The sequence below is a fragment of the Opisthorchis viverrini genome (genome assembly GCF_000715545.1).
Source record: "Opisthorchis viverrini unplaced genomic scaffold opera_v5_153, whole genome shotgun sequence".
In the NCBI taxonomy this organism is placed as follows: Eukaryota; Metazoa; Platyhelminthes; class Trematoda; order Opisthorchiida; family Opisthorchiidae; genus Opisthorchis; species Opisthorchis viverrini.
Genome location: NW_008751810.1, coordinates 890,768 through 903,930, shown reverse-complemented (window position 1 = coordinate 903,930; position 13,163 = coordinate 890,768). Strand labels below are relative to the sequence as shown.

General features: G+C 45.7%; 2 protein-coding genes across 2 annotated transcripts in view; one reads left to right on the top strand and one right to left on the bottom strand.

Moving 5' to 3' along the window:
* Positions 1 to 1,108, top strand: part of T265_06990 (hypothetical protein) — a gene marked incomplete at both ends in the record, with an annotated part of 7,102 nt that extends 5,994 nt beyond the window's left edge. Inside the window, one exon of the mRNA XM_009172407.1 lies at positions 868 to 1,108. Within this exon, the coding sequence (XP_009170671.1) occupies positions 868 to 1,108 (241 nt within the window). The remainder of the gene's footprint in view (positions 1 to 867) is intronic.
* Positions 1 to 2,413, bottom strand: part of T265_14186 (hypothetical protein) — a gene marked incomplete at both ends in the record, with an annotated part of 15,039 nt that extends 12,626 nt beyond the window's left edge. The window contains 4 exon segments of the mRNA XM_009172415.1: positions 1,888 to 1,993; positions 2,028 to 2,176; positions 2,215 to 2,340; positions 2,359 to 2,413. Coding sequence (XP_009170679.1) covers positions 1,888 to 1,993; positions 2,028 to 2,176; positions 2,215 to 2,340; positions 2,359 to 2,412 — 435 coding nt within the window.
* Positions 2,414 to 13,163: the final 10,750 nt, after the last annotated feature.

Genomic DNA, 13,163 nt, shown 5'->3' with positions numbered 1-13,163 from the left:
CATCATCATCATCAATGACAGCAACATCAGTGTTGGCACTGATGCTTCACTGCCGTACAACCATAAAGTTCGTTTAGTTATATATATATATATATATATATATAATTGTATTAAAAGTCCTACAGTGAAGAGAAAAGAAAAAGAGTGGGTGAGGGAGGGGACCTAGTGCTGGCCTATGTCAAGCATACTGAGGTGCCTACACCTCCAACCGCTCAACAATCTGGAAACTTCGTGATCTCTTTCACGCCCTTTTGCCACGCCTTTTTGGACAAGGCATGAGTAGCACAGGTCCTTCGTGTCACTCAATCACATAGCATCCATACGGTCTTATCCAACACAAGAGTTAACACACTGAAGGGAAATTTTATCCAAAAAGTCCCGCTGAGATTGTAGCATGCTTCTACCGGAACTGGTTCAGTGCCACGTACCAGGAGAGTCAAACTTGTCCTAGTCACACACGTCAAAGCTGAGAACGAGTATCTAGAAAGGCTGATTTTCTGTTTCGGACAAATACCCCGATTTTTTCTTTGTAAATCCCTAATTCACCCTACTTTGGAATATCGCTTTCACTTATGGAATGGGCTCTCTCTCTCTCTCTCCTTGACTGCCTGCTCCCGCTTCAGTCCTACGTAGAACTGTACGTTTCGTTCATAGCCGTTCCCTAACTGAAAGCTTGTGGACACATTCTTACCAGAACAGAGTAGCACCTCGTTTTATGCTACCGCCGTCACTACAAAAGGTATTTATTGGAACTTACTCCTAATGTTCTTTTCCCAATTCTGGTTCGTTGTGCAACTTTTCTTAACCCATCTAACCATCTCCATCACGTTGGAGAACTAAACTCTTACTTCTTTGTCCAAAAATCAGCCAATCTTTGGAGCACTTCATCCCCTTCTGGTTCGCAGATGGGGGGCCGAACCAAGTGGCGTGGTTAGAGCGCGAATTTATTGACCGGAAGGTCCGTGGTTCGAACTCGACCTCTGCCTCTCGACTTCCCCTATCTAGGCTTGAGCGACCTGGCAGTATCCGAGAGCCCATGCCTCATTTGTGTGGCGTGGCAGTTAGGCACCGAAAGGGTGCTACAGCTGGACGATTTTTTTTCGCATAAACCCCAACTCTCAAAAAAGGTCAGTGTTCACTTGATATTTGTAACTTTCCACAGTGCCGTTCTTGTTTCTCTTGTTTTTAATGAGTAGAAACTCTGTTGTTCCCTTTTCTGGAACTCACATAAATGATGGAACTAAGAATTCACGATCACATTGAGCTCAGTTTGAATTGCCCTGAGGTAACTAAACCACTATTGACATTCTTACAACACGGTTGGGAGTGGAAAAGTTGCGTGAATGAAATTTCACACGTTTTGGTTATGGTAAGTTTTCTTCACTCATAGGCATTGGGGAGTATAGAGTTCAATCAGAGGATTCAAGTAGTACGAAGAAGAATCCACCGATGACCTAATAATGAATAATAATCGTTCAGGTGTGTAACACCTTTGGATGCCTAGCTGCCATGCCACCAAAGGGAGCACCAGGGTTGAGATACCGCCAGGTTGCCCGAGCCTAGACAGAAAATTAGAAGAGGCGGAGGTCGGATTCGAATCACGGACGTTCCGGTCAGTAAATTCGCGCTCTAACCACTGACCCATCTCGCCCCGAGCCCTCCGATGACCTACCGGTAACCTGCTCACTGGGCCTGATGAAGAGTTTGTGTCAAAAGTGAAAAGTTGTCCGATTAAAAACTACCGATTGTTTACCAGTCCCTTTTGAAATGAAATCCCATTTACTTTGGGTCGTCTTCGAGGTGGCACATTCAAAGTATACATTAGATCTGAGTCACAAAATCTCGTTATGGATAACCTGGCAACGGATGTACAAATGAAGTACCCACCTGATACCGATATCCGCAATTGTGTAACACTTTTAAGAACTGGCGCCACGGTTCTGTATGCTCGAACCCCTTGACGTTTTCTAGCAAGATGAATTTCGGTCGGATCCTTCAACAAATCGAATTCAAAAGGAAGCAATTACGCAGCAATGAGACCGAGGACGTAGAAGAAAGAAGTACTTCGGTTGTCCTCTTCATACTTCTGATTACCAAGGCGCGTGAAGGGTTGACAAGGAGGGCTCATACTCCACATGTCGGCAGTGAATGATGTCACCTCCTCTATTGATAAACTCTCATATAAAAGATTGTAAGTAGGCAGAACAAGCTCACTTCCAATACCCTGTTGGGGGCGTGGGTGTGTGAAAAGTTGGCGCGGTAGACGCGATTGGCTGTGTCATTGATATCAATTGCCGCAACCACCTGAAAGTCTAGTTGAGACACTACAGAAATGTTAACCTGGATAGGCTAACTTACTTTTGAAGGCACAATGCATTCCACCAATTCCTGAGTACAACTCCAGCACACGCATCTGAAACAGAACTTAAGCTTAGTGATTGTATCCGAATTAGAAACCTCTGAAAGAGCTGATAACACTAGAAAACATTCGTTACAAGTGGAAGGACAGTCTGTCGAGTTAATTGCTCCCCACCGATCCACCTGTGGACTTTTTGGGTTATTGGTGTTAATAATATTTTCTCCTAGACAACTACTCAAGTTCGATTTGATTTAAGTAAACCGTGGTGGTACATATGCAACAAACAGGTTTGTGAATAGTGGTGCTACAATCCATTGACGTTTGTGTGTTGAACTGAGTGGCTTCTTCCTACTCATTAAATGACTGAAACCGGAGAAAATTATGATTTAATGAGCAGCGTTCAGTTCGTTACACTATTTTAAAGCAATAGCTGACCAAAATATTTTCTGAATGACGACATACCTTGTGTTTTGCGTCCTAAGGCTTCAAAATTTGAATCATTTAAGCTTTATGTAATGGCATCGGAGTGACCTAGTGACATGCTGAAGTATCCCAATCATTGTTTTTATCTTTCGAGGTATCTGATATCAGCTGTCCGTTTGTTGCAAGGCAGCCATGCACAGAAAAGGTGTACAGGTAAATCATAGTTTCTCATTTGTTGTTGTGTGAGTGGTTATATGATGACTTCAACCACAACAAACATGAAGTAAACAGAGATGGTCAGCAGTCACCATCATTCGAGTTTCTCCATACTGGTGGCTACATTTGACCAGTATGGGAGGCGGTCTAGTAGAAATAAGTTCCTAGAAGTTTCATATCGACAGTTGGGGATCCTACTGAGGCGCGCCTTAACGCTGAGTTTTTTATCTAAAGTCGTCTCTGTATCGTTGAGTAGCTCGTTGGATAGATACTTCAAATACGGAGCGCTGGTCACTAATTGAAACAAAGTAATTTCCAAGGTGGCACAAGTAGTTGGCTGTCGGCTGCGTTGTTGTGTTGTTAGAAAAGTCCTATAAACCCATCTGCATACCAATTTGTCTCGTTCGTGACGCTCTAATAGCGTTGCCCTAGACCAAACTTGCCCATGGTAAAGGGGGTATGGTCATCTCACAGCCTATACGAGCATTCTAGTCATGGGCGACTAAAGGCGTATCGCGCTTGCATATCCCAGTGGCTGTGGTTTGCAGCTTATCGTAAATATTTTCCTTGACGATGGGATTCGCTAAAGAGGCGAGTGAGCACACAGCGATTCTGAAGAGACATGGTTCTAAGGAATAAGTGCACTTGGGCATGGTTGCCTAAAGCAAAAGTGACGCGTAAGAGACGCGAATTATCTATTGGGCCGCGTGGTATGGACATTTGTGGGCGTCCATTGCCACTACAGAGATTCGCGTGGATTCTGCGCTGGGTAGTTTGGTCTCAAACAAGCGTGAGACATCTAGCCGGTAAATGTAGAGACGCTCTTTCTGAAAGCTCCAGTTTAATGGACACCTGTTGCTGGGCTACCACATGATGTGCCGCTTCCGAGGAATACAAAGGTTCTTGTCGGCTTATCGAATGAAGCCAAACTCTAAATCGCCTAACGGAACGTCACTAGAAGAGACGTTTTTCTGACGCAAGCTTCGAACACCACATGACATTATCCGGTTACACAAAATACAGTTAAGTCACCGCGACACAGGAATAGAGGACTCGTTCAACCGGCATCATAGCGTAGCCACGCGATCCTTCAGCAGAAGTAGGAGTGTCGGTTCATGACTGCAGCGGGAGACACCCTATGTGGATGCGAGGGCTCATCCTTCGTATGCGCGGCGGTGTTCTACCACATTCAAGTTGGTCAAAACTGGTGCATCCGGCACGTAAAAGAACATATCCTGCCAACCACTGCGCTGATCCTACCAACCGGACCGATTAATATGAGTGCAAGAATGTCTCTGCACATTACTATGCATATTAATATCAAATTTGATATCGGCACCGCTGAAGAACTATCAGCTGCTTCGCCGGCGGCGCAGCCCAAGCACGCACTACGATCGTTACACTTGACGGGAAGGATTAGCGAGCCAGTGGTGCCAATGCACCTGAACCCTGAATACGAAGCTAAGTCAGTAACCTTCAAGTTAAATTCATTATGCTGAATTCCACGTCCAAACCCCGGGCGCTGCTAAGACCAAGAAGTCCACCCCGCGGCCAGAATGAGGGCGAACTCTGATTGGCCGAAAATGTAGACCAAACATCCAATCGTGATCCAGTGATCGTTGGGTGCTGCTTGCCAATAGCTCAACCACAGCCGCTCACTAGAAGCACGCCCAGATTATTTTCGCCGAAACATTAGGGTTCTCAAGGTTCCGACATGTAGGGGAGTTAGTCTAATCCATTTGCACCTTTCGGTGATATTTTGCTCACAGCACTTTAGGTGGGCGAAATTTTAAAGTAACAGATTACGTATTCGCATTTTGCCAGCGGTTTAAGAGAGATAAACACGAAATCGCACTTAAGAATATTTTGGCGTCCTTTGGTGTCTTTTAGAAATGAAATGGCATCTACAGAATATATCTAAGAATGAAATGACATCTACAGAACATCCTATGCAAATTCCACCCTGGGAGATCGGCCGTTGCTTTTCACTCCTCAAATTTAACAAGTGGGATGAGTTCGTCCAACAAACGTCGACACAACCAATTTTCCTGTGGAGCTCAGCTCTTAGTAAGCACTACATCGTTATACAACGGCATGAATTGTGCAACGGAGATGCCACTCTGTGGATGATTCCCTTGCACAGAAATTCATGACTAGTCTGTGGATATTATAGCGTGAGAAGATGACTGTATGTAAATTACCGACACAGTAGTATAATTCCTATTGGGAAAATGACGCTTCATAGGCGGCAATCGTCATAAAGCTGTCACCTTGGTAACGGTAACCGTTGTCACTACCCTAGACTACTTATGGAAACTGCTAGGCTCCTGTCTATGTGGGACGCTGAGCATCTATACGAAGCACCTAATCTAACGGCCAACAACGGCCCTTCGTACTCAACTGTATGCACTCTCACTGATCTCGACTACTTATTGCAACTGCTTGGGCCTTGTCTTTATCAGGCGCTGATCATGATCCAATGGCCAACGACGGTCCATCATACTCATAGCTGTTCGCGCTTTCATTCACTTCAACAACTTATTTCAAACACCGTCCCATCGCCTGCGCGAGTTTCCTTTTGACAATGATCCCGCCTCAAATTTAAGAAGAAATGCTCTCGGTAAAATTCTTTTTTATTCGTTGGATGCATTGACACAGTCGTAACCAGTAGTTGCCCCATTTTCCTTATTCCGGGGACCAACTTCACGGGACAGGGATTCTGGAGGGAAGAACATTCAAACCTCGTTAATTATTGGAATTTCATAATTCGTAATTCATAATTCGCATCACCGGCGATGAGGGATGAGTGTCTATTCGGTTAGCCACCGTTGATTGTTTGGAAATCGACCTAGGTGATGTATGTTTGAATAATTAACTATGCGCAGAGGAACGGGTGGCCACTGAATACAGATAATAGGTGAAAGCAGGGTGGCCACACAAATTGGTAAAAGGAACATGTTCAGATATCAACCGAAGTGTTAACCGTCTGAGAACATTTTGATTTTTGTAACGAAGAATAAGTATTACTGATTACAGGCTTCTCACCCTGAAACGTGTTGTCTGACCTCATATCATATTTGGTTTACATGTGCCGTTGTCCTCGAGAACTTGATTGGCAGCATCCGTCGTAACTCGGGAAACCACAAGTAGAACTTACCTGCCTCCCTCGCTAATTTTTAAGTGGTAACAGTGATAAGCGTTGCGCATCCAATGCTCGCGCTTAAGCCGTCCGCTGTGACCAGAGACCACCTGGATGGCGTGCTCTAGGCTATTGGCATGATGCATATGCCGCTTGGAACGCCCGTTCGCATTCTCTAGACGGTTATTGATCACATTCCCGAAATGTACCAAACTGTGCTGTGCATGAAGGACTCACTTTCGAGTAATGTACAACCAGCACGCAAAAAGGAGAAAAACCCGGGGACTGTTCTTCGCATGATTGTTAATTATAGTGAAACCCGCGTGATTACAGTCCGGTACACAGCCACTTACTCAACCGCGGTATCAAAGCAGGTTATGCGGTGAAAAATCGTCCGCAATGGTTAGAGCAACGCAAACGAAGCAAAACTGCTACTGGATGGCTTCTCGTGAACGAAAAAAGCACGGCATTGTGTCGCAGCTGAAATTCTTTATCAGCTCACACCTTCGACGTCATATTGTCCATAACGAACACGTTGACCGTGTATTGCGTACCCATCATATTGAAGAAGAAGAACAGCTTGCGCAAAAGCGTGAACAGCTCGCATTCGGTGAAGGACATACATCCTGGGTCGAGGGATGCCCATGCCATTTGTCATAAGAAAATTATATTGCTTTTACCTCACAGTAAGCGTCGGAGGCCTCAAATTTACTTCCCCAGGACGCTGGGTTCCGTGGGTAGCATCAACATTTGCTGCATCTGAGAAAAGTCAGAACAGTGCGATTTCCTGCTTGCGGAAAGAGTACAGGTGGCCAAAGCTATTGCCCCGGATTCCACCAACAGTACACGACCACACTCTCGAATTGACCTGGCATCGACTTAAACAAAATGATCACTGACCTACTTAGCAATGGGATTCGGCACCAGACGCGATAGTTGTAAATATCCTGGATGGTATGTATCCTTCCAAGTTGATGAGCGACGTATGCCGAACCTCCGACGACGGAGCACCATACTTCAAAAGGGTATTACACTGTTTTAACTAATCACACGTCAGGCGCCTGTTGATAGGCAGCCTGACCGAAATAAATTTTCGACGGGAATGGTTGTGCTCCAGGTGGCGAAAAATAAACACCGAGTGGTCATTGTACCGGTGAACATGAAATCTGGCAAAGCACCCAGTACAACGTGTGTTACAAGTTACAAGCAACTAACGATGAACCCACTAGCCGCGACGAATTCCATGGCCTTGACTTCGTCCGAAGGTACGTCTGCTGCAACAGTAGACCGCTTTTGTACATAAAAGTGGCGAATTGCTGCTACTGTTGGAGATTATGCGGATAAAAACTAAGGAAACACTGATCACTTCCTCCCCTAAAGGGCTTTGAAATGCTTTGAGGAAGTAAAAAGCATGGATCAGCCAACCTTCTCACGAAAATATTCACGGGCTTCGCGTATAAAACGTGCTCAGCCATGATAGCTATTGAAACTATATCCCTTACCCACGTTTGAACCTGAGTAGTTTAAGCTACCTCCGGTAAAACTGCAGCCGCGCGGGAGGGGGTCCAAATAAATACCATCAAATGCGCTGCGCCCTAGACGCACCATGATTTTTTCAAGAAAACCTATCCGAGTGGAATAAAACTTTTTATATAAAAACGTTGCTATTACTGGCAAATGTGCTCAGACCACAAATCACCCTCATCTGCCGTAATTTTTAGCGCGCTGTTTTACTTATTCTCCTCTCGAAATTTTTGGCACGCATTTGACTCAAAAATTGCTGTGCTATGACTTCGGAAGTGGCATCGCACATGCTTGTTGAAAAATTTGAGGTTGCATCCTTTTCATCCTTCGTGGCAGTTGAGAAGTCCTTAAATCAGTACACAAAAATAATTACATGTTATTTGTGCATTTATCCAGTAATCGAAGCACCGATGCTGTATTGCTTTACGAGCGATTGTACTACAAACGCAGCAGGTGACCTCCAAGAGGAACGCAAAGTGGAGCGATTCGACGGAGCTGGTAAGGTCAACGTGGTTTCCAATAAAAAACAGTATGCGAAGCACCGGCTGTCGATTGCGGTTTGTCCGGGGATGCAAAGGAATCACATCGCATTTACCTTTCACTTTTTGGAACACAACGGTAAGCTGGTTAGTCGGGTTCCGGATAATTGAAGACTGACCGAAGACGAGTTGGGCGCCAGCAGGGTCCTTCTGAAATGTAGAGCACTCTCGTGTGAATTGCGGCAGTTTGTCTCCGTTGAATTCAGCAAGATCCTCACCGCCTATGATACACACAGCTACCGCCTGTAGTGTCGACCGGCTCTAATGAGTAGGTGCCACACAGATGAGATTTATGTTGGCGGATGATGTGCTTTTGGTCCTCGTAGAACTTCAGCAGATTGGACGCGTGCTTATGTAGCAGTCAGAGGAAGGTCACTAGCCGCATATGCTTCTCATGGCGGCAGTAGACAGCGTTGTTCTAAGGCTTTCCAGATGTGGTGAATGTAGACGCAACGCACGCAAAGTTTTTAAAGTGCCTAATGTGCAGCCTTCAGACACAAGCTATACACCTTCTTGATGCCGGATGGCATGGTCATATGGAGTCCGGCCATGTATCCGTCCATCTGGGCAAACGGTTCGCCCTCATGCGTAAACTGTTCGACTTATTCAAGGAAATGATGAAAAAGCATTATCCAATTAGCACTTTCTTTATGGACAAGTTGGTAGCGCAAATGCCGGTGGCAAGTGTCGTGTTTGGCTGCGACATGATGCTGCGCTATTTTCATATAAGGAAGGCTATCAAAAGGCACGCATGTATCATTAAATATTCATGTATTGTGGGTCAGGCACATTGCGAACTTCCAACACACATTCGTCCGCGTGGCTGGACTGCACGATGACGTACATTAGGGTTTTTGTTTATCGTTAAACAAGCGTACAGATTCCGGCAAGATTTGCGGCTTCTGCACCGCACGGACCCAAAATCTGTCTTTTATCTTACGGTCCGGTGGTTGTGCAATAATTGAAACGGGCGGCGCACACACAGTCCCGGGGTGGTTCACTTTAATAATTAGACCAAGAATGCGGACGGCCGCCTTAAACGCTGGGTGCACCACTCTAACACACTGCAGCACGCCATACAAAAGGTTCCCCGGCACGCCGAGTTGGTCGAGCGGAAAGTCAATGTGCATGCCTCCAATCACTATGACAGACGGCAAATCTTCGACGGTTACGGCTATGTTCTGCACGTGGTCTGCCGAGTAGCTACGTATGCATTTTCTCTCGTTTCGAGGTATATGAGGCCGCAACCGTCAAGGCTGCAAAAGGATAGTGTTGGAACAAAGAAGGTGAGGTCAGCCTACACTAACTAAATTATGGTTTGTGTTGCATATACATTAATACTCCCGGATGGTTGACACCTGTGCTGAAAAACGCACATGCCTGGGGATGCAAAGGAATCACATCGCATTTACCTTTCACTTTTTGGAACACAACGGTAAGCTGGTTAGTCGGGTTCCGGATAATTGAAGACTGACCGAAGACGAGTTGGGCGCCAGCAGGGTCCTTCTGAAATGTAGAGCACTCTCGTGTGAATTGCGGCAGTTTGTCTCCGTTGAATTCAGCAAGATCCTCACCGCCTATGATACACACAGCTACCGCCTGTAGTGTCGACCGGCTCTAATGAGTAGGTGCCACACAGATGAGATTTATGTTGGCGGATGATGTGCTTTTGGTCCTCGTAGAACTTCAGCAGATTGGACGCGTGCTTATGTAGCAGTCAGAGGAAGGTCACTAGCCGCATATGCTTCTCATGGCGGCAGTAGACAGCGTTGTTCTAAGGCTTTCCAGATGTGGTGAATGTAGACGCAACGCACGCAAAGTTTTTAAAGTGCCTAATGTGCAGCCTTCAGACACAAGCTATACACCTTCTTGATGCCGGATGGCATGGTCATATGGAGTCCGGCCATGTATCCGTCCATCTGGGCAAACGGTTCGCCCTCATGCGTAAACTGTTCGACTTATTCAAGGAAATGATGAAAAAGATTATCCAATTGCACGCATTCATAGAGAGAGCAGTTTGCTCTCATGCGTAAACTGTTCGACTTATTCAAGGAAATGATGAAAAAGCATTATCCAATTAGCACTTTCTTTATGGACAAGTTGGTAGCGCAAATGCCGGTGGCAAGTGTCGTGTTTGGCTGCGACATGATGCTGCGCTATTTTCATATAAGGAAGGCTATCAAAAGGCACGCATGTATCATTAAATATTCATGTATTGTGGGTCAGGCACATTGCGAACTTCCAACACACATTCGTCCGCGTGGCTGGACTGCACGATGACGTACATTAGGCTTTTTGTTTATCGTTAAACAAGCGTACAGATTCCGGCAAGATTTGCGGCTTCTGCACCGCACGGACCCACGGTTTGTCTTTTATCTTACGGTCCGGTGGTTGTGCAATAATTGAAACGGGCGGCGCACACACAGTCCCGGGGTGGTTCACTTTAATAATTAGACCAAGAATGCGGACGGCCGCCTTAAACGCTGGGTGCACCACTCTAACACACTGCAGCACGCCATACAAAAGGTTCCCCGGCACGCCGAGTTGGTCGAGCGGAAAGTCAATGTGCATGCCTCCAATCACTATGACAGACGGCAAATCTTCGACGGTTACGGCTATGTTCTGCACGTGGTCTGCCGAGTAGCTACGTATGCATTTTCTCTCGTTTCGAGGTATATGAGGCCGCAACCGTCAAGGCTGCAAAAGGATAGTGTTGGAACAAAGAAGGTGAGGTCAGCCTACACTAACTAAATTATGGTTTGTGTTGCATATACATTAATACTCCCGGATGGTTGACACCTGTGCTGAAAAACGCACATGCCTTTTCTACCAGTAGATGTTGCTCTCCTGCATACATTAGTTCTCGTTGTTGAGAGAGAATTCGGTTCCAGTCAGGAAGGACTATTTTTCTCGGATTGCTTCTCAATCCAATAACGGTGGCTGTCGCATCACAACCTACAGGAAAAAGGTGTGCCACTTACACTTGTTCCCACCCCACCGCCGAAAGCTTTGAACAGCCTCCTTAAACAACTGAAACAAGTAGTAGATCAGCTTCAAGGGATAGAATCCAAAAAGGACCACAACCATCTTTAAGCAGTTGATTGTTCAGTGGCAATTGCTGCTGCATCAAGGCTAAAAGTCTGCAACTGACAGCCTGCTGTCGGTGGCCGAGGATACTGCACCTCAACCCAGATGTCGGTCTAGAGACGCAGGCTTGGGCTTGTGTGTGCTCTGTGAGTGACGGACTACTACCAGTGACCACTGGTGTGAAACGGATCGCGTGTCATATCGCGCCGACTGTTGTGATGGGAAGCCGTGCTCACTGCGCGGTGATGCTCTTCAGGCCCGTCCAAATGGTGAGTCCACATAATAATTGATTACTTTCGTTTATTAGCCTACGGCCGCCCCAAAAACGCCATGGACTACTTGCTACTCGGTCCGCAAAGAGGAAGTCTTATGATGTTGACCTGGACCGAAGCAAAGAATCTCAGCACGGTTGGTCCCGGAGTCTCTGTATCAATGTGTTTGGAGCCCAAGTACGAAATACTCGACAGCTGTGAGTAAATGTTTGACCACTACGAATAACGAGGTAGAGCGGCAGTTAGATTAAAGAGACGAAGATAATCTGATGTGACCCATCCGCTCCAGACAGTCTGTCTGTTGTTGAGATCCCACGGATTTCATGAAAGTATCGGATTTCTTGAGGGATAATGTAAGCAGGCATGCGAAATAGCGGCTGAAGTTGGCGTTGTTTAAAAAAGCCTCTACGATATAGCCAATTGAGTGCCCCCAATTCAAGGTAAGTATACCTCCCAGTTTGTCAGTCGCTCACATCGTGGCGATATTTCGATAACCTAATTTATATCTTCCCAACATTTCAGGAAGTCACTAACCGAACGAAACTGTGCATGAAGTGTTCATGTACATCTCGGCAGGACTTACGTACTCATCGAAACGACCAATAAAACTCAACTTTTTGCGCCGTCCGTTTTGGCGCTCCGGCTAGCTGATTAGGCACCATGGATCGTAGCCGCATCTTGCGTGACTCAACCAGGTTCGTTCATCTGCCCACCATGATCGACGCAGGTTCCATGTGGCTAGCATATCTACATCCCATCATGATTCGCAAGCTGTAACAAACATGTTTCTGCAGGAATTGCACCGCTGCATACTTTGCATCCACAAGTGCCATGCAGCTTCTACGATATTCATGAAATTATTTCGGCTGTAAAACTCTGGAAGTTCCATCTGTAGTATACGGTGTCTGTCATTTTGATTGAATCATAGGTAAGTATTGGTGATGTACAACCTTACTTACTGGGCTCTGGCACATGAGCTTTGTTTCTGTTTTCCATCCACAGAAATTGTCGTGAACACCTGTCTCCAGAGAATCACTGTCCCCTCCACAGCGTGCATATTACACCATCCACTGCAAGCGAGACAGCTTTATCCGTAATTCGCAGTTTATTTTTTTACATTAGACAACGAATTCAGTCGGCGGCTTTCATTGACCTTCAAGATTTGCTCATTTAAACAAATCACCGATGAAAATGATTTGAAATACCACGTGTGTATACACATTATACACACACATTACACGCTACGGAGTTGCTTCCATAAAAATTTCGTAGAGTTGGAAAATTCAACTTCATTGTGCGAATACTGATTAGCGGCCTTATGCACTTTATGTTGTCTCAGAGAACTTTCAGGTGTGCGCAACCAGAATGCTTCGGAATTTAGAGAATGCTATCGCTCCATACACTCAAAGAACAATACGCTGTAAATGTCTTTCACCTGTTTTGTTCATTTGTACACGTCACGCCCATTTATTGGTTCCTCCGATGTGTACACCAGCTTAGAAGGTACGCCCAGTGTACTGGAAGAACTACTCTTAACATAAAGCATTTGCAACAGTTCGAACATTTCAGTTTGCTTCCAGCTAATTCCAAACTGAACTGCTCAA